This window comes from Ischnura elegans, chromosome 13 (assembly GCF_921293095.1).
Source record: "Ischnura elegans chromosome 13, ioIscEleg1.1, whole genome shotgun sequence".
In the NCBI taxonomy this organism is placed as follows: domain Eukaryota; kingdom Metazoa; phylum Arthropoda; class Insecta; order Odonata; family Coenagrionidae; genus Ischnura; species Ischnura elegans.
The window spans coordinates 20,794,568-20,816,924 of record NC_060258.1 but is presented as its reverse complement, the minus strand read 5'-3'; the positions used below and the strand labels follow the sequence as shown (position 1 = coordinate 20,816,924).

The window sequence follows — 22,357 nt, the reverse complement described above, 5'->3', positions numbered from 1 at the left end:
TGAACAATTGAGAATGGATATCTTTAAGAGCGACACAGAGAACATAATATTAGAGCCACACTATATTTCCAGGTCCGATAGAAGTGATAAATTGAGAGAGATGTTTTGCCGAACGGATAGATATGCGAATTCGTTTTTCCCCCGAACCATAAAGGAGTTTAATAAACGCTTGTCCCAACTTCGTTTGAGCACTTAATTTCTTTTAAGCTGTAAACGGCTGGTGTCCTAACACCCCCTGCCACACGCCTTTTAGGCGGCTTGCGGGGTATTATGTAGATGTAAATGTATTTCTAATTTTTCTCCAAAATATACTGCTATGCAGCTACAACGTAATATTTTCTTGTCAATTGTACAATAGCCGCGGCCTGTCATAAATTTAAAGGAAAGAATTGGCTGAAAATGGAGCAAGAAAACTTAAAAAAAGGCAGAAAAAAATAAAATATACACCAAATTGAAAAATATTGCGACAATTAACGAGATCGCCAGGTCGGAATTATTTACTTTTTCGCCGTTCACACGTCCATATGCGTACCTAGCGAGGGGCAGGATGGGGCACTTGCCACTTCCCCTAGAAGCAAAAATCGCAAATGTCTTTGAGGAAAATAGTATCTTTTTCAAGGAAATAATTTTGAAAACTAATGAATAGCTGTTACAGCATCCTTAAAATGTTGCCATGATAATGAAATAAAGTAGTAAATTTCCACACACTTTTATTTACAAAATACCGACCCGGTTTCGACATTTAGTATCGTTATCAAGGTCCTAATCGAAATTATATATCATTATCAAGGTATGTTATCGAAACCGGGTTGGTATATTATAAATATAAAATTGTGTGGAAATTTACCTTTTTATTTTATTCTCATGGATATAAAACATTTCCACCAGATATCGCCGGACACTGTGAATTATGCTTAAAATGTTTGTTTCATTCACCCTTTCCATGCTTAAATTTTACCTTTACTTGAAAAAAGATGTCTTGCAGACGAGTAGTAGTTTTGATCCTGGTTACGCCCTTTCCTTTTGTTTAATCGCATTCAGTCTAAATATTATTCTTCTTTTAATAATGCAAGGCCCTGTGTCGGGATATAGAATTACACGTAAAGAGTCCTAAGTGCTGTTCAGAAGGCAATTTCCACGCAGTAAGTGACGCCGGGTCGCTTTTACTCCTTCGAACAGCAGCATCGCCATTGATCGCAACGAGTGCACTTTTCGCAGACATTGATCTGATTTTTCTTCGGGTACATTACATGCTCAGAATTTATTGGACTATAGCTCATCATATTTTCTGTTTTAAAAAGCACGCTGGGCCTACGCTAAAGAAATGTACTTAGTGCTAAATTATCATGGCTTTCAGGCAATGAGTGGGGCTGACCGCAAACGAGAACCCCCATGACGTCACCAACTCATTAAAGATGGGCACCACCTTTCAGGTTGTCTTAATTTTCGCTTGCAAGAAAATGACTTTAGGGAGAAGATTTCTATTCGTTGGAAATTATCTTTATACTAATATATAATTATAAAATCAGGTATGCCTTGGATTAATCCCTTAGTCGCAAGACTGCGTGTATTCTCTGCGCTAAAAAATCTCCCAAACGATAAACAGACGAATCATTCCATCAGGAAGCATCGAAGTATAAGAGCTCTGTGCACTTAAGACTTCTTATTTCTCGCAATTCTAAACAATTGCGCTTCCATCTTCCCAATCTCATCCAAACAAAATCTCTCTCCAATAAATTAATGCAGTAATAATTAAAAAATAGATTGCCTAACGTGTCATAAAACACCATTGTCTCCTCGCCCTCTATCCCTGCTCTGCATCTGCATACCACTCCGCGAGCCGCCTAAAAAGGCGTGTGGCAGAGGGTGTTAAGACATCAGCCGTCTACCTATAAAATCAAAGTTTTAAAACTAGATTACGACTAGAATTCATTACAATTATTTATGGTTCGGAAGAAAAACGAATTCCAACATGTATCCGTTTGGCAAATTATTTCTCTTAATTTATCGCTTCTGTCTGATCTGGAAATATAGTGGGTCTGATATATTATGTTCTTTTCTATTATGTCGCTCTTAAAGATATCCATGTCCAAATGTTCAAGCAATCTAAGGGCCGTATTAATAGTCGTTCCCCTAAGGTTCCCCTAGGGGCCCCCTTCCCAAGGGACTCCAAGGGGAACCTTCAACATCGGTATTAATAGTCGCCCCCTTGGAATCCCCTAGTAAGGGGACTCCGAACGTGGTAACTATGGGCCGTAACAACAACAGAGGTGTTTATTTACTTTATTTTTAGAGGTGTTTTTGTACAAAAACTTGAGATGGTGGTGAAATGATTCGTTTACAGCAACGGAGAAGAAAATATTGTGCGATTTGATTGAAAAATATAAATGTTCCAAGACAACGACATGAAAACAAGACAACGGACAGCGTACAATGCGAGGCGAAGAAGATGGCGTGGCTAGCTGTACGGAGCGAGTTCAACTGCCACCGTGATGTTGTTAGAAGAGATGTCAAGAAAACTCATAAGGTAAATAAAAAGGCTATACAAGTAAAGGTAAGTTTAGGACGACTCTTTCAGATACATGTATTTATCTGCAGGTTAACTGATTTTACGTAGTTATACAATGTTGAAGTACATCCTCGCATTGCCCGATTCAGCATTTTCCGTTGATTCCATAATGAGATTTCAGCGTACCTATTTATCAACAGAATATTTGAAGTAAAGAAAGTAAAATGTGCATTCATTCTGAGAGGATCCAGGAATATGAGTTGGAGTGATATGTGGAATGTATTACGGTATGAGTTTTTACGTGCTGACGGGCGCATATTTATTTGGCTATTGAGCCTGAAAAACTGTGTTTCTGAAATGTAGGTGCTTTTTTTGCTCTTGCATTATTTGGTAATTGCTGTATTAATTTCTTCAGTGTGATTAGATGTGAATTTGCTACTATTAATGACAATGAATAATAGTCCTTAATATGCCTTGAAAATTAGCTGGGGTAAATAGTGCTAGTGTTTTGATAGCTAGTAATATTGCATTATTAACTTAAATGATATTAGCCGTTAGACTCGGTGCAAATTCTGTCGAAAATTATTTAAATAGAAGTTTTGGGAGGCTGTGGGATAAAATTTATGACCATCTAGTCGACATTTTAATATAAAAGTTTTCGAAAACAATAGGTCATTTAAGCCACAACGCTACATTTTCTTTGATTAAAAAATTTAAAAATGAACATGCATTCAGCTCTGTTTATTTATTTTTTCCTATAAAATGATGTCTGATATATTGTTGTTAATTTATAATTGCTTCCTGAATGATTTCAGCCAATACTTCCTCGGGCATTGCTGAGAGGGAGTTAAGGGCCAGGTTGGAAATGATGGAAGAGGAGAGGAACTATTTACGAAGATTGTATGAAATGAAGATAAAAAGATCCCCGGATAAGGACAAAATACCAAAAGATAGACTGAGGCAAGCTGTGGCTGCAAGAAAGCTGGCGGAAGCACAACTGAAAGAGTTTTGTGGGAAACGTGACCCCTAATTTGTAAATTTTATTTTTATAAAATATATTTACAATTTTTAAAATTTGCATGTAAATTTATTCCTTCCACTCGTTAAATACCTATCATGAAAGCATGAAAAAATGGCTGAACATAAGGAAATCGGTGCCTGTTATTAAGGGAAATGGATTTGGAACAAGTTTTGGTATCTAGAAACAGCCAAAAACATAATAGATTACAAAGTTGAATAGTGGTAGGTCAAGGTGCCTAATTCGCACTGGTGGCTAAGAGCTCCAAGATACGAATTTGTTGTGGCGCAAACACTGATAACTGAGAATGAGGAGGTAATGTTGCGGAATAAAAACCATATGATGTGGCCTTTGTATTTTAAAGGTTTAAGTAATTGCATTCCCAAGATCGAATTATACAACTAGTGCGCAGTTGGATAGATTTCCTGGTTCCGTCCGAGCTGTCATTTTGATGGCGACGTCTCACCAACTGTGCTGTAGGTGTCCTCAGGCCAGGCTTACATGGAGAGTGCTTTTGGCAGTCCGATGTTTACACGGTGGCGCTAGACTGAGAGAGCGCTTGCCCGTCGCTGATTGGTCCTCATACGGGGCAGGGGGTCCTTCTGGGGTCCAGAAAGAAGCGTTTCCAGGTGCTGGAAAGGGTGTAACCGTCTTCCCGATTCGTATTTTATGGTCTTTTGATAATTTACACCGATTCTCTGATTATTCTACTACGATATATTTCATTTCTTTGGCCAAGATTTTGCTTTATCAAAATTGATTTCATGACCTGGCTCTGACAAGACATGTTGAACAATTTCTGATTTCTCTTGTTGTCTATTCTTCAGTTTTCGAGCATATTCCTTTATTCAGCATTGTATGGCCCTTTTAGTTTGTCCTACGCATGATTTCACACAGATGTATTGAACCTCGTATACACTCTCTAACCTGAGATTCACTAAGGACCGATGAAATGAGGTCGCACCATCTCAAGCAGAGGCCCTCTCACGGCTTACTTAGGAAACTGGTATCTCTGCAGGAACTCTGTATTTCTACAAAAATCGAATGGATTTTGCGCATCACAGGCGTAAAACTTCTTCAATCTCAGATGTTGGTTTGCCAATCAATCGAGACGACGAACAAAGGCTTCCAGGCTGTCCATCCTCGTCAAAGATAACCCAAATCACGGGTAAATGGGAAAATATGAACGTACATTCAGCGAAGTGATACAAAGCAAAAGGTTGAGATGAAAGGGATATGGTTAAATTAATGAAAATGGGTGAAAACGAAACGATTTTTGAGTGGGCGGATGAGCAATGTGACAGGGTGAATAAATGGTATGGTATGAATTGATATGGAAGTGAATAAAAGCATAAATGAGTAACTTTTTAACGAGAGCACAACAGCAACGAACGTATTGGAAGAAGTAACCACATGAAGTCATTAAAAAACGAATGCAACTAAAGATTTCTGCTTACAATTCCAGTGCTACCTGTTTTCTCCGCTTCATACACATGTCGCAAGGTAAGGCTCACTCCGCTCCCATTGTAGGGGACTGCAAGGGGGCCCCTACAGCCTAGGGGACGACTATTAATACCAGATTCGTGCGTGGGGGACCATAAGGGGATACCTAGAGCTAGGGGACCCCTAGGGGTCGACTATTAATACGGCCCTGAGCCTAGCGCGCAGCCTCCGAGTATCTGTAGCGGCTCCCAGCCTAATAGGGTATTTTTCCTTCATCAAAGAATACGAAATGCAATGATTGCAATTCCTTACCCATCATTAGTGTATTCAAAATATGCAAATTATTTGGTTTTAGAAACCCCAGTTTAGGCGAATGGCAACGGTCAATTTTAATCTCATTTTAAAGGGCCAGATTTGGCGCCAATGTGATTCCGCTCCACGTGACGTCACAGGGACTTAGTTTATATACGAGTAGATAGGAGTTTTACATCGTCTGAGATTACCAATGCATCCATGGGGCAAAGAGCTCAGGATAACATCTCTTAATAATCACACATTAAAATTAGCTAAGTTGAGCAAGTTTCCATCGTTTGATAGGGGAATAATAATCCTTATTTAAGCCAAGACCTACCAGCTAGCAGGGAACTATGCTACCTGCTAGCAGCCTGCGTCGTATCAGCGCTCAAGCCTCTCCCCAAGGTCACCTCACAAGGCGGCAGGGGGAACCAGAAATACGTCACACGGACTTTTTCCCGGCATTCATACTTAGTTTGGAATTTACCGGCGTTTGAAAATTTACACTCTTGTTTAATCGCGAAAAATAGATATCGTCAATAAAAAATCTAAAAGTGCGAAACTCGTACTCCAGGAGTAATAATATTTCGATTCCGGCAATAAAAAAATAATAGGAAACCACCGTATTCGCTTAACGTCTGGGTAACGCTGTCCGTACGCCCGTAGCAATTTTTGACGATTCGCACCGATTCTGTAGGTATTTTATTCAATTCACGGATTCAGTTATCGCAAATTTTCGACTGTGTTTTATTTATTTCACGGATTAACTCTTCCTGAACCGGATGAAATATGCTTTCGTTGCACATTCAAGGTGCGGTCGGAAGAGGGCAAAAGTAGCTTTGAACTATTTTAACTTCTCATCCGAAAATCTTCTCATAATACGCTTGGATAAGTTCTTCAGGGCTATGCCATAAATATTCCATATTTATATTCCCCACGATATGTTCGTAGTTATTAATGCTCCCAAGTACTTCACTTTGTCTGCTGCCTTTATGCGTATACCAGATTGCTCTTACTTCTTCGATGAGTGGTAATCGCCGTTGTGTGTGACCAATGCTTTTACTGCAGAAATTAATACGAATTTTCTTCAAATTTTTAGTAGAGTTGAACTAGTAATTAGATTACTTTGTGGGAATTTCCTTGAGTACAGCTTTTCATATTTTTTTGGTCTAAAAATCAAATAAGTTGTCTCGTTGCAACAGAATTCATCCTGTCTTTAGTTCCTTACAATTTACGAAATACCCATTTGTTAACCACCCAACAAAGAATCTACCGATTCGATCGATGGATTTTTCTTCCTCATAGGAAAATCCACTAGGATTGGTAGAACATTAATAGCTCACGCTTGGTTTCGCTAATTATAGCAGGGCCTCCTTCGCTTCTATAGCGTTGGGGTGTTTTTCCCTCGTCCCGTCCATTCCGTTCCTATCATTTCCCAGAGGCGTCGGCTCCCATCGCGGCGGCGCCTCTATCCTTTTTCCTTCCTCTCCTCCCCCTCCCCGGGTGATCGGGCGTATAAGCCACTGGCTTCGTTCCCGGCCCCGGTGTGTTGTATCCTCGAAGGGTTTGTTTTGAACCCTCAAACTCTTCACCCAACAAAGACCTTCTTTCTGGTGTAAGGGTGAGCCTCGTGTATTTTTAAATACATTCTTTTTCACGTGAATGAATCATATAATACACATAAAATCTGTGCTCAGAGTTGAGTAGATGAGTAAGTGAGTCATTCAAATGACGATACAGACAATGGACTCAGGAGAAGAGAATATGTAATGAATACAGTGGAGCCGACTCCATGGAGTCCGAGGGGGCCCGAGCCCCCCCAAAAATTCGTAATGGGGGGGAGAAAATGATGTCAATTTTCGCCGGAGTGTCGAGTCATAGATCTATCGATTTGATCGTTGGATGCTTCTTCCTCATAGAATAGTCCAACCGTTAGATTGTTAGAACATTAATTGCGTAAGCTTGGTTTCGTTAGTATTAGGACCCCCCCCCCATTCTTTGTGACGGAATCGCCCCCTCCCTTCCTTCCCTATCCCCTCCCAGGAGGCGTCGCGTCGTCGGGCTCCTATCGCGGCGGCGCCTCCTTCCTTGTTCATTCCTGTCCTTCCCCTCCTGCGGGCAGAGAAAAAAATCTAGCGCTTAGAATCCCTGCCCCAGGAGTGTAAGCCCGCGCTAGGTGTCTCGTTGCCATTGTCGAGTAATTGAGTTTTCAGAGTTATAATGTTGATCGCATGGCTCTTCTAAAATGCTAAAAAATTTAAAACTCCCTGTTTATAAATTTCTCGGAGCAAGACCCCAAGTATAAGCCCCCCAATATTGTTTATATCTCAGCATCTCTAAATGTGTACCAAAAGTGGTTTTAGTGATCACCGTGGTTGATTTCTTCAATTGTCAGTACAACAGACAATAATGTAATAATCCACAAGAGATAATGTTTAATTACATGTCTTCTAATGAGTAAATCCATTTCTCATGTTGTCCTCCCATCTGCCTTGGGGCTTCAACTCGCAAAGGATATTTTTCCGTCGTTTCTCTAAAGCGGCATTTACACCAGATAGAGTGTGCACTAGATAGACTCGCTCTTCAGTGACAAATGGCAGGTGAGGGCGGATTCAAAGGGAGGGGGAGATAAGATATCGCCAATGGAGAGATTCACGACTTCAATGCCTCTCTTTGGACGCTATGTTTAGCCACGAGAGTCGAAATACTTGCAGTGCTGCGAGAATTTTAGTGGAGGGGATAAAACGTAATGACTTCATAATACCAACCCAAAAACTAAATCGGAATTCCTAATATTAGTTCTTCTTTCCGTCAGAGATGCACTCAATCAGTGTGTCAAATGCAGTCAAGATATGTTCATAAACAAATTTATTTTGCACTATTTTAATTACGACTAATTAAAAGAATTCTTACATTATTCACGGTTGAAATAAAAAACACAGATAATCGCTTCAAAGAGCGAATAATTGCGACGCTACGCTATCGAAATTTTTCGGTACGTATCTTAATCGATCGAATCATACTCTAATTTTTCAGTTGCTTAAAACAGAATCCATGCTAAATTTTCCTGTGAACGTTGATTAATGGTTAATCCCGCGCTATGTTCTCTTGAAGATTAATTTATGGCTTTTATTTATGTCTGTAACTAAAGTACTCTGAAAGCTGCCGCTAGGTATTGAGGCGGTGGTGCCATATCGCTAGAAGCTTAGAAGAAGAAAGAGTAAAGGAAACTAGGAAAGTCGGAAAAATTATCTAATTCTAAGGACTAAATGTGTGTCAACGTTTTTTATAAGTTTCATTAGAAAGAACGCCACAGATGCTCAGATATGAGTAGATGAAGAAATGGCACTGGAAATGCTATAGGAAAACAAAATAATACTAATAAAAAAAAAAATACGTAAAATAGGTCGTCTTAGTAAAAAGAACATCAATACGAAATATTGAATTTATTAGAAATTTATCAGACGGTACCCGATCTCTTCCAAGCAAATTTCGGGAGTTACTTACAACAATTCGTTCGTGGGAAGAAAGTCAAGTCTTTGTCGCTTTAGTGCGTCTCCTAAAAAGCGGAACATTGTAAACGCCGGGTTTCCCTCCGCACTTCTTTCTCTGCTTTCCTATTTATAAATGTCCATCGGACAACCAATTTAAAACGTTTCCTTGGAACGGTGGGATAGACAGTATTTCATTCGGGGGGGGGGGGTCATAAACCCGGGGGAGGATATTTTTTAAATGTAAGATACTAAGCGGAGGGTTTTCTTAATTAATTTTAACATTTTTCATGATCGAAAAAACTTCATTTCCGAAAGAAATATTTTCTAAATTCATGATTTTTCACTATTTTGTTTTCTTTTATGAAGTCGCAAATAGAAAGTGAAAATGAAAAACTCATAAATTAATGTTCATGTTATGATAACAGTTAAATTTCCTTGGTAAAAAGTAAAAATGTCACCCCAACAAAACAATTTTTTCAATATAAATAAATAAATTTAATCTAAGTAAATATAGAAAAATAATTGTCAAGCTCTATAGGGTCTTCTCGTCCACCAATTATATTTAAATCTTTTGACTCAAAAGATAAATTCAAGATTGCAATTGAGACAGTCAATTTCTCGTTAAACCTTTCATTCCAGCCTCCTATTAAAAGACTCATGATTATGCTACCTTTGCACGGTCAATATACCGCGGCCGTTGAAATTATCACTGGGCAGGCCAGACCTATTAAATAATACAATAGGACATGTTTTCGATAAACAGGCGGAAATTTAATTTGCCGAGTTCCTTAATTACAATATAAACTATTTTAAAAAGCAACAACAAAATTATACTAATTTGATGAGCATAATAGTGATATCATAATTCGGTGGGGTTCCGGACCCCTTTAGACCTCCCCCTCGCTTCGCCTTTGCCTCGGAGTAATGGAGACCCCTTTTCACTAGATTCGATCTTTCAAGAATGCGTCGCCACTCTGCTTATCGTGTGTTCATCTCTTATCTTATTAATTTTATCCTCAACCTCTTATCTCCCTCTCAAACACTCTACATCTCTCTTGGAAATTCCTCAACTCTGCGTCCCTCCGCACGTGCAAAGAAATTGAAATTGACCAAATAGATAACATTGTGGCCAAGTTTATTCATCTGGCGATAACGGCAAAAAAATCTCATTTAATTTCTTGACGTTCCTGCCGTAAGTCACGTACACATTCATGAAACATTCAGTTTTGATTCATTCAGTAAAAGTTTTTTTTTACAGATATAAGAGTGGGCCTACTCTTAAATTAATTTCAGTAATCACAGATTGCATAGCAAGAATATTTTTAGAATTAATTTGAAGTATTTCTTACTCTTATCTGATTATTCATTTTCAATTTATTATTTTGCTTTAATTCTAGCCATAATTGGCAATGAAATTTGAAGAAAAAATATTCGCTAAAACGAAAAAATGTAGCATTTAAAATCATGGGGGAAAAGGAAAGGACATCGCACCATAAAAATGTAAAGAAAATGTTTTTGTGGTGAACAAAAGAGATAATTTCAAAATTCACTTATGCTCTCTCTTTTACACTTACACAGAAAGGTAAAACCGATCACTATACACTCGTTGGAGGTATTTGTCCCCTATAAGTGGATTATATTGTAGGATCACTTATGCTGAAGAGAATACATATTTTGTACTTTGCCCAGTGTATAACAGGGGCGAATTTTGTAGATCGCCCTCAAAATGTATTCATGTTATTTACCCACTGTAACACATTGCTTCTAATTAACAATAAAAACTAATATAGTTATATTCTGAGCTTTTCCCGGTGAAGAGGGGGACACAGAGAAATTAATATTAGAGCCACACTATGTTTCCAGGTCCGATAAAAGCGATAAATTAAGAGAGATATTTAATACGGATAAATTAAGACGGATAGATATGGGAATACGTTTTTCCCCCAAACCATAAAGGACTTTAATAAACGCTAGTCATAACTTTGTTAGAGCACTTGATTTTTTAAAACTTGTAAACGGCTTGTGTCCTAACACCCCCTGCCACACGCCTTTTAGGCGGATTGCGGGGTATTATGTAGACGAATAGCATGGATGAAAGCTTTTAGGGTTTTCCACCGCGTCATGGTGTGCATTGAGTTGGCCGACGTTTCGTTGGGAGACTTTGCCAAATCATTCGAGCACTCTATAGTCAGAACACACAATACGCTGCCGAAACCATAATGGAACTATGACGAAAACCCACACTTTAAATACGAAAAAGAGCAATTACTTACCTAATACGTTGATACAAAATTAACCTCATAACACATTAACGCCATAACACAAAAAAACACCGATTTCCAGCAAGTGTTGAATATGGCGACATAACTGTCTCTCTCAGTTACAAATACAGCGTAGCGTAGGTGGTCTCTGATTGGTTCGGGATGTTCCCTCCTTTCACGTGCTATACATTGCCATTGGGTGCAAAGCGGTCTTCCATCTCTATGTATTTTTATTTGATTTTATGATGAAGCAGTTCGATTAAGTAACGCCGGAGACCGCGTCTTACATTAGGATTAGAATGTTTTGAACATCTCTGTATTAGTGAGCTGCATTTAAGGGAGGAGTTGCCCTGGTGTCCTACTAGTGTTCACTCCGATTTGGGACACAACTCGACATGCACCCGACCTCCTCAATATACTATGCCTTAATTATTATGTCTTATCATTCATATCATTTATTTTATGCTACTGGACTTCAGGGGCGCCACTAGTTATTAAGGCTGGAGGGGGTTTTAGGCGCAACTAATACTTACGGGTGCATGGGGTATTGCATATCCATCAGGGTAAGCAGGAGTTGCGGGGAAAATTTTTGAAGAATAATGGTAAGTCAAAATGGTAAGTTTTACGGCTTTCTGAGGGATATTTGAGAAGTTCTAACACTATTCTTTATGTAACGCTGATCGAAAAAAGTAAAATGGATTAAACTTAAAAATTTCTCTGAGCTCTGGGGGGGGGGGGGGGGTTTATCACCCAAAAACCCACCCTCACTGCGCCTCTGCTGGATTAGACTTTCTAACCCCATCTTAGCGCAAGTCCACCGTCAATTCATTGCATTAAAAGTGCTTTCAAACCAGATATAAGTTTTGATTTTCAATAATTAACTCTTCTTCAAGATTAATTAACATTTTTAAGCATTGTATACTTTTAAACTGATTTCAAGCTGTAATAGTGCTATCATAGTGCGAGCATACGGGCAGATCAATGCGTTAATAGTGTTTTTAAACCAAATACTGCTTTTTATTTTCAACAATTTACCCTTTTTTAAGGAAAAACTAACAATTTTAAGCATCGTGAAATTTTAAACGGATTCATAGTATTGACAATGGCAAAGTTAGCGAAAACAAGAGGCAAAAACTCTAAATAGGACTTCTAACTCTATCTTAGCGCAACTCCACGGTAAACAAATTTCGGTACCAGTTTTTTTAGAGAGTATATTGCTTTTGATTCTCAATAGTTTACTATTCTATAAGACTTTATTTTTTAGCGATGGTGGACTTGAAAACGAATTTCTAGTATTATGTATAAAAGCAAAGCATATGAACTTAAGAGATAAGGACACTAAATACAAAAGTCCACAATTCCTTGCGCTAAACTTTTGGCTAGAAATTGATTACTCGCAGAACAAAACGAAGAATTTACACCGAAGTATAAAGCGCTTGTACCCGCAAAGTGTGTTCCGTGGGGTAATCGAGATAAACAAGTACGATATCGAACGTCATCGATTGAGGCTGAACAAACCCTGGAAACCACTGCGATTCTGCAACACCAAAACCACATGCCGATTTCGGACTGGTGATCAGACGTGCCGGATTACAGCAAGGAAGTATAACAGAGATTGTACTGTGTATGTAACACAGCAGAATCACCACTCATTGACGAAAGATAAATGAATGAAAGCGGGTGACGACGTGCATGCGACAGTGAAAGAGCGTGGGCTCTACTGCAGCCGACTCAGCTGAGGAAGTATGTATCTAAGAGACTCTAATACCCACATTAAGCCGATGTCCCACGGTCAAATTTGCGTCAAAATATTTTGATCAAAATTTGATGCAACTGACGCGCACCCTGTCCCACGGTCAAAATTTTGTCCAACTGGCTTTTGGTCCTATCGTTTGTACAAATCACCGATTTTCACAGGTTCTAAATTTTCATCCAATTGGATGAAACCAACCAATCACAGGGCCTTTGACAAAAAAGCATCGCCAAGCGCTGACACACAGGCCTAATACGTTAAACTTATGTATCGTCTGCATGAGTATTTTAATTAATAATTATGTATATTATGGACACAAAAATAAACTTTGTTGTATTCCACACAGTATGCATTAAAAACCCAACCGGTTTCCACCTTTTCAGGTCGTTATCTTAATCGTAAACCTCTAGATAAGGACCTGAAAAGATCGAAACCGGTTGAGTTTTTTCATTAGTATTGTATGGAATACTAAAAGGTTTAGTTTTAAATTTATAATATCACCATACCACGAAGTGAATTCACAAAACATTATTTCAAATGTATATATACGTTCGTGATCGTCTATTTCATCGCCTGGTGTGGCCCTAAAGGTAAATATGAGCAAAAATTTGTCTTAGTGATAGGCGATGGAAGCTCTCAACTAGGAAATCCGTAATAATCAGTTGATCTTAAATAGAAAGGAAGCGATCTTTAGAATCGCAATACCAGGAGGGATGTTTTGGAAATAATAAAAGATTTACTTAAGGTATCGAGGCCGAATTTTAGGCTTTATGGAAGGCATACAATGCGAGCGAGCAGCTGGAGAAATGACTAATATGAACTGACGATTGTACCTGTGAAACACTACAGCTGCCCGTTTCTATTACTATGATTATAGGATAAGGACCTTATTTTAGAAACTGCTAGATTAGGAGAGAAAAATGTGATTTAAATGCACGCATACAGCACTATTCATAACATCTCCTCAACCACAATGTCCATCATTTATTAATAACATTTTCCTCGCGGGAATAAACTGCCTCACGTTTGTATGCTGGCGTTTTATTCTGCCCTCAACCTTGCTGGTAAGGGACATGAAAATATCCTGACTTGTCGTCAATTATTATCGATAATAAACGGGAACATCGGCGACCAACTCCTTCTCCAACATGTTTAGCATGCTTATTCCAACGCTTTCATACCCCTTTTCCAGCCAAGGCCAAGTTCAGCATTCCTTCTGTTTTCTTTTTTTCGCATCTTTAATGTTCAAGAGGCCTGTTCAAACAATTTCGCCTGCTTAAAAAGAAAGAATCCTCCACCTCCACAAGTTTCCTAGTTGTTTACATAAATATCGTCTTTCGTTTGTTTTTGATCAAAATGAGATGCATTGTGGGACACCCCCAGTCCAGTTGTATCAAAATATTTGCATCAAAATTTTTGGACAAAAATTTTGATCCAAATATTTTGACGCAAATTTGACCGTGGGACATCGGCTTTAGACTCAATGGGGCACTCTGGTGATTGAATTTCCCAATTAAACGGCTCGCGAAAGACTCTAGCCGCAGCGCCATGCCATGCGGATGGAAATGGAAACGTTACGAGGGAGAGAAAGGGGATGAGAGAAAGGTAATCCAGTGATAATCCCACATTTCAATAATCTCTCAAGCAATCGAATGGAATACTGTAAAGAGTGATATCTATCCTTTTTATCCAACACGTACACGCGAGAGTGTCGAAAGTCCTTTCGCCCAGGCGATGACTGGCGGTATCGTAAATTGGCAATCCATACACCTCCGTTTTTTATGAGGCACTAAAGATTAGATGAGCCCTCTCCCTGTGGGTATAAAGGCATCTCCCTTTGGCACAGGGCGAGCACATCTCCTGCGACTTGTAGCTGACGAATTGATCCGCCGTCTTCTCCTTCAACTCCTCTTATCAGATAAGAATTCGTCCACCATTTTGGATTGAGATTTCTGTAAGTTTAAAAAGGACAGAGGTTTGCTTTATGTGAGTATAAACATTTTCCCATGTCAGTGACAGAAGAAATCTATTTTACGTTTCAGGATTCCTTTCTCTGTGCTGGGAATAGGGAAGCTAAAGAAGGAACGAGAACATATTCCAACAAGAATTCCTCATCTATTAGGTAAGTACTTGAAAACGCATTTAATGTAAGCTTCTCTTTGAATAATCAGTTATTGCGTGACTGCCTTGCTTTAACTAAGTATGCTTATCAAGGCATGATTTAATCTAATGCAATCGACCAACAGAGTTTGAACGTAATATATGGTAAGAATGGCTGGAAAATACATTTCTTGATTAATATCCATAAATTGTTTCTCGCCAAAGTATACCTCGTGCTTGTTCCGAAAAACTATTCAAACGATACCTTAATTTTCTATCAATGGAGATGTAGTCATATCGCAACATTAGTGAGTGCAAAATAGTTTGTGAGTTCTCTGGACTATCTCAGTCAGGGGGGAGCAGCCAGGAATTGAGGCTGTGGGGGTTTAGGTGCAACTATAATATCGGGGTGTGTGGGGGGTGTGGAATACCCACCAGGATAATAGATATGTGCGAGATTAGTAAATTGCTGAGTTTTAAGAGAAACGGTTCAAAATGGTGATTGTTATGGCTTTCTGAGGGATATTTTATTAATCATTCCACTATTATATTCTATTAGTAATATCAATTCAATTAAGTGAAATGGATTAAACTTAGAAATTTATCTGAGCTGAGTTTAACCCCCTAACCCCCCCTCCCTGCGCCACTGGTGGGTTCTTTAGACTCTATTTCAGTCAGAGGCCAACATTATTCAGTTCTTGGGAGGTTATTGTTTATGTCTTTCGTTTCAGATGGATTTTTCATCCATAACCGCTAGCGTGCGATCTGAGAGAACACTGCGTTTTTAAAACTATTAATGCTTTCAAAATTAATATTTAAAATGTCATAAATTATCGCTATAGTCATATGTTTGTGTAATAAGAATGTGATATCTTAAAAATGAGCTTTTTATTACATACTAAATGACACGTTGAACTTCACAGCACCTACCCACGTGTACAAACAGCAATTGATGTTCTTTCGTCTCGCATAAAGTTCGAAAACGGCTAAACGGATTTGATATCTCGACCACGCCACGGATTATCTTATCATTGTGTTAGAGATAACTATATCCACAAACTCGCTTTTGCCCTCAAAAGCCTGCGGCCTTTTATGGTCAATGTGGAATGTCTTGCTCTTTCTATCTACCGTTTGTTACTTATGGATCGTTACTTTTCCATTGGCTAGTTTGGATATAAGAAATATTTTTACTTTTAATTAAAGGAGGGTACGGTACGTAGGTAGAAGAACTACGTTTTTATAACTAAAAACATTAGAATAGACTGACAGGGTCTCTGAATTATTCAATTCAAACGCATAAAATGGACATTTTCCAGTGGTCCGCAGCTACGTTTTTAGCAAAGTTAAAAAATCGTTATTTTTCATCGCAGAAACACGGTTCAAAGACGTACTTGATTGCTTGATTGGCAGGAGTGCGATGCAAACAATATTTTTTTGATGATCAGATTGATTGATTGATTTTCAAATTGCAGTCAGAGCAGTTACTTTTCGACCCCCGCTGGTATGGTCGATGAGATGGTCCTGTGCGTGGGTTAGCTTGTCGAGGAAAGGGTTCTTTATTAGCGACCCTTTGGAGGTCGTACCACGCCCATCCTATAAGTACCTGCTGCATGGTCCAACGAAACTCATTTTAACCAATGTATGATCTTAGGTTTTCCCGGCGTATCAGTTGCAGAAAAGTTCCTCGGGTTTTCCACCGGTTGATGTCGTCCATGTCTCCCGACGTTTCGATCCGCGACTTGCTGATCATCCTCAGGGGATCCTTCGAATGCCGTTCTTCGGGAGACATGGACGACATCAACCGGTGGATAACCCGAGAAAATTTTCTGCATTTTAACCTTTTCGCCGATTGCGAGGAGAAAGTTTTCGGACACTGAACAGTAGCGAAAGTGTTGAGAACGAATGTGCGATGGCGGTTTCCTTTCACCCTCCAATCGCCTAGAAAAAACACCACACAATGTACAAGCGGGGAAGTGCTGCGTGGATTGGAAGGCAACAGCACATCCTCTGCACCATGTCCTCAATTCATTTCTGAATGCAAGTTGTAAGTTTTAGGCTAGCGGTATAATCGTTCTCCACACTGCGTCAATGGATTCTCCCGCCAAGAGTGAACCGCGGAGCGACAACCAGGAAACTGGTTTAAATGGCTTCAGAATTGACATTTACGCCGATAAAAGAGACATTTCCACTGCCCCGTAACTATAGTGAAAAAAAGTGAGGAACAATATGCCCGTTCCCATTCAAAACAAAAAACTAGGCGAGGAGATAGGAAGTGTTCTGATCCATGACCACGCCCGCCATCTCAGCGCTGCTGATGCCGCCGATCAACTGCCCCTTGAGCGATTTCAGTGGGATATAACCCGATTTATAAATGATAATACTCGATATTTGCTCTGAAATAAACATGTGGCCTAGTAGAGAGTGTTTTCAAACGGGCGTAAACAGCCTCAGGGCAAAGATGAAATTCATTGGAATCCATTGGCAGCAATAACCAATGGTGCTGAGCCCATAGTAAACCTTGTGAGCAAGCAAGACCAATTCCTTAATTCCCCGTTTGTCGTATGAACGCCACAAGTGTGCCCAATACTTAGCTATGGAATAATCTCTAATTAATCGCATCATTCTCTTTCCATGACCCTTTCCATATAGAAAAAAAAGCCCATCATGTGTTACGAGTTCTTGGTAACAGTTTTTTTTTTTCAAATCAGGGGCAATCACCTTGGATCAACACAAGGTGTGGAAGGGGGCTAGCCGTGGTCATGCAAGTCATAGCAAGTTATCACAGAATTGGTAAATGAGGCCAAAATTCTAAGTAAATCATGAGAGCGATTTATTAGTTTTCCTAATCATTTGCTTAAAAATATTATCATTTTTTTGAAGTTCCCTATCTTATCCTCATATAATTTTCTTCGACAGAAGATATGTTCAGAAATTTAGTTTTTAACTACATTCATTTAGGCTTTTCGGGGTGCGGTCGCCCCCCAAGCTAGCTACACTCACGTTTCAAATAACAATTTTTATCTTAAAATTGATACGTGTAGATTATGCATGAAATGAGACATATGTTTACGAATAATTAAGCAATTAAAACATATTAAAATAAACAAATATAATAGGCGTCAGATCATTTTCTTTTGCGCTTGATTTATTGCTGTCTCCCATTTACCACCACTTGCGGTCTCACTGTCACTAAAAGGGTTATTTTAGCAAAGTTAACAAAAGACTCTGCTTGCGGTCCCACTGTGACGCCACTGGTTATGTGACAAAAATCACACGTCACTGATTATGGGTTAACCTTTAAAATATCGTTTGTAACGTTCTTTCATGTTACTATCAAAGGATATCTAAAATTTCAATTCCTCCATGATAGAGTTTCACCATGGAATCATTTAATAAAGACCTTCTGTTATCGTGAAAAGAGAGAAAATTTTGGACAGGCGATTCACTAATAAATGATGGAAAATATTGTTATTGATTTTCTGATTATTTATCCTTAGCAATATTCAGTGAGAGTTACGTTACTCGAAAAGGCTTTTTCTCCATCATATGGATCTATTTTTACTATTAAATTACGTCAGAGAAGCTGAAAAACTGAACTTTCTCAGCAAGGAAAGAGTACTAAAATAAATAAATCTTGAAAATGGAGTCGCTTGCATTTGAATGTCTGGCTGAATATGTATAGTGAATTCTTGGTAGTGTGTCCTAAAGTTTTCTTTCAGTTAATGCAATTAGCAACATTCCCAATACCCTGAAAACATTACGCTGAAGTTGAAAAGTAAGGATATGAACCCAGTGAGCTACATTCTTTTAAGCGATGTGATAGTTAATAGAATTCTGAAATCAACAAGACAATTATCAACATCACCGTAACCATGGTGAGCATGTCAGGAATGTGAGAGTTATCGTAAATATTACCTCCCCCTCCCCATAGATGTCTCCCTTATCTCTATTCATATTACGTATCACATTATATCCATTTCACAATCCGAAAAGAGAAGGATAATACAGAGATAATGATATACTATTTCGGAATCCACATGCAGCTAAATCAGCCATCTAGATGGCTGATTTAGCTGACAGATGACAGTAGCTACTGTGACGGATTTTACATAATAATTTCGACAAAATGTTTTTCAATACATAACTCTATATATTGGTTTGCGCATGCATATTTAAAGGGTGGTTGATCAAGGTATACTAATCGGTACGATGCCATAATTTTTCTATCCTTTTATTTACCTAGCACAAATTCTAGCAGTGATTTCCTTAGTTACTCGGGAGAAGGAACTTTTCCAACGAAATAGGCTTCTTTTGGTGATTATGGAAATTATATCTTTAAATTTGGAAAAAAATCTCTTATTTTTTAAAAAGGATAGGCTAAATATTTACATATCATCAATATTGGGGCTTAGCAAAACCTTAGATTCATTCTATGATTTTAATTAAACTTTACGCTCTCGTGATAACCTAGTCAGCAGTTTTCACCATTGGGTCATCTCTGATAGGTTTCCGTGGTTTTTCTAAAGCTTTGAATTTTTGTGATAGTTGTGGCATAATTATGGAGAGTTGAGGGAATAGATAATCCCACAAATCCTCAGAGAATAAAAAATTATTTTAAATATTTTTCCAGTTACGAAATTTAATTACCACATTTGCATTGAGTTAATTTTTTAGTGTCAAAGTGATGTAAAATGTATATCAGGCATGTCTTATTTCAATAATATTCCCAGAGGGGGGTCGCAATCCCTTGCCATCCAATCCCCCCGAATCATATTTCTAGTTACTCCTCTGATCAGAATTATTATGTGACTAAATGATGAATCAAATTAAAGGGAAATTTTTGTTCTTTCAATACCATCCCCGAAATCTTTTTGCATAGTCAGATTGCTCAGGTTAGCTGAGAATTTGAAGTTTAACCATAATAATGATGAGTTCGTGTAATGTCATTTGATAGATACCACTTCTGTGCATTTGTCTTTATATTTTGAGTTGCATAGTATATTTATGCTTGTTTCTCAAGTCAGACGTACGCTAGTTCTCTAGTTTGAGTATTAATATAAGTTTTTATGTAATTATTACTGTTGCTTATTTTATGTATTAATTTCATATTCATTCCGTTTCTTTGCAGTCATTATTTCATCCTTCCTTGTAAACGCTGAGATAGTGTCTTACTTCTCTCAGACCATCGCCACCACGCATTGTTTCCATTAGTGCCTTCCTGTCTGCTAAGTCTATCAAACATTCAATTAAATATTTCATTGTTCCGTTAAAATGGCGAGCAGCATTTCTACTACAAACATGGAGGAACTTGTTGAGGAGAGGCTCATTGCTGGAGTGTTGACTGGATCATTTCTCAAGAATAAAGAGCTACTGGAAGAAGTGGAAGATGTGGATGTTCGGTGTGTGAGGCAAAGAACTCTGTTGCATGTTGGTGTGAGGCTTGGGAAGGCTGACTGGGTGGAAGAGCTGCTTGCAAGAGGGGCAGACACAGATCTTAAGGATGACTCTCAATTGAACGCAGTTTCTTCTGCCGAGGAGATGGTGCGGCGTTTCCCAGAAGAATTGGACCGCTCCCTCATTCTAAAGTTGGTAACATTGGTCCACAGGAGGGACCAAGCGATGATGCACCGCCTGGAGCCATCATCCAGTAGAAGCAATGACCACATTACACCCGTAGCTAGGAATAATCAGGATATTGAATCCCTCAAGTCCTCTGTGGACGCATTGAGGCAGGAGATGAAATCGCTTATGTGCCAGCTGATCTCATCGTTGGAGGAACTCAAGACGCAAGTGTGTGGACGAGACACATTGTTGCGATGCTTGGAAGAGGCGGTGACGTCGACTGTGGAAGATGTTACTTCTATAAAGTGTGAATTAGGAGGGGAGGCTGCAATCAGTCCAGCGCAATTGGATCCAGTCGCAGCTAGACAGGAGTGTGTGGACGCCATGTTGCGTAGGACTACTTGTGTGTTTGGAAATGGATTGGATAAAATGCGTAGAATGTATGAGAGAATGTACGATGAAGATGATTGCACTGCTTGTATTATAAAATGTTTGTGTTGGGATGATCGGGTGAAGGTGATGGTGGATTGCGGTTCTGAATGCATTGGAAGGATGAAGGAGATTGTTGTGCAATTGGATGGGACTCTGAGGAATGGGAGATATTTATGTTCGTTTTGTGATTTTGAGAGTGATACTGTTTATTTGGGTGCAGAGGATGATGATGAGACTTACGTATGTGCTTTTTTAGCTTGGGCCCTCTCTCAATTATCCCTGAAATTGGTCTTTGGTAATGAGGGGAGGCCGTATAGCAAGGGAGACGTGGAACGTGAGAGAGAGTGGATGAGGGCTGTAGAGGAGGCGGAGGAGGAGAGGAGGAAGAGGGGAGGGAGATTATATTGCGTTATCAATGATGCATTGGATCTGAAGACGGAATTGGCAAGAGTATGTCACCTCGCAGCTGCTGTCCCTTGGATAATCGCTTATGATGGATTCAAAGAAGAAAGATATTATCTGCAGCAGTACTACCCTCTCCTCCTCTCCTTGTATTCAAACCACGTGATGCCAACACTGCTAGCCAAGGCGAGGGTGAGTATTACTTTTCATTTCTCACACTTATACTTCCCCTTCCTCTGTAATATTAAAACAAAATGAATTACTTCCTTTCTATCAATTGGCATCCCTTTTTAATCAATATCCAGAAATGGAGCAAATACATTTCTGCACAGGCAGTGCAGTCTGGAATCTTATTTTCTGTGCTATTGTGTAAAAGAGAATAAATAATACTCATTGTTTGCAATTATTTGGCATGATTCGTAATATTATTGTCTTAGTTAAAACATTCAAATGATCATTTAAAGCTTTAAGAGAAATTGAATAGTTAATTATTAAATTTAAATATCAACACAGTTTTGATTTACTGATAAATTTGTTCGTAATTTAATTTTCCAATATGTTCCAAAAGTGGGCCGTTAATTTTAAATGTTTTGCTTTTAGAGGCGAAATGAAATTTCTTGCTCATTAAACATGTCCTTTCTCTGTGTTCTATGGGTAGTATGATTCCTTGTTGGACAGGTGTTGTAATTATAACATATTTAGCATAGGAATGAAGTTTTGATAAAATATTCTATCACCTGATATAACAAATTGAATATATCCTTTCAAAAGATAGCCCATAATACACCTCTAACATGCTCAAAGATGCCATAACTTTAAAATGGTGACTATTCAAAATCTTCAAACTCTAATCTAATGGATAATTATCATAGTTTAAGTTAATATGATACAAGAAAGTTGAAGATTGTCTATATTCCAATCCATGATATATCAAGTTAGTGATGCACACGTAAAATTGGAAGAGCAGTAAATCCAATAATTTTCACTGATGAAGTAAATAATTGTTTTTTGGAACTTAGATTTATATGAAGATATTTCATAATTATTTGTTATTATTATTCCAATGAATTTCTGTAAATGGGAGTAATA

General features: G+C 38.6%; 2 protein-coding genes across 3 annotated transcripts in view; both read left to right on the top strand.

The window, feature by feature from the left end:
* Positions 1–22,357, top strand: part of LOC124170135 — a 254,629-nt gene that overhangs the window by 53,141 nt on the left and 179,131 nt on the right. The window lies entirely within an intron of this gene.
* LOC124170128 overlaps positions 1–22,357 on the top strand; it is a 48,048-nt gene that overhangs the window by 25,481 nt on the left and 210 nt on the right. The window contains exons 1-3 of one of the 2 annotated variants that reach the window (XM_046548822.1): positions 14,437–14,726; positions 14,815–14,894; positions 20,001–21,460. In XM_046548822.1, the coding sequence (XP_046404778.1) occupies positions 20,144–21,460 (1,317 nt within the window). In that variant the 5' untranslated portion in view covers positions 14,437–14,726; positions 14,815–14,894; positions 20,001–20,143. Of the gene's footprint in view, positions 1–14,436; positions 14,727–14,814; positions 14,895–20,000; positions 21,461–22,357 lie in introns of those variants that run through there. The other variant, XM_046548823.1, reaches the window with a different exon arrangement.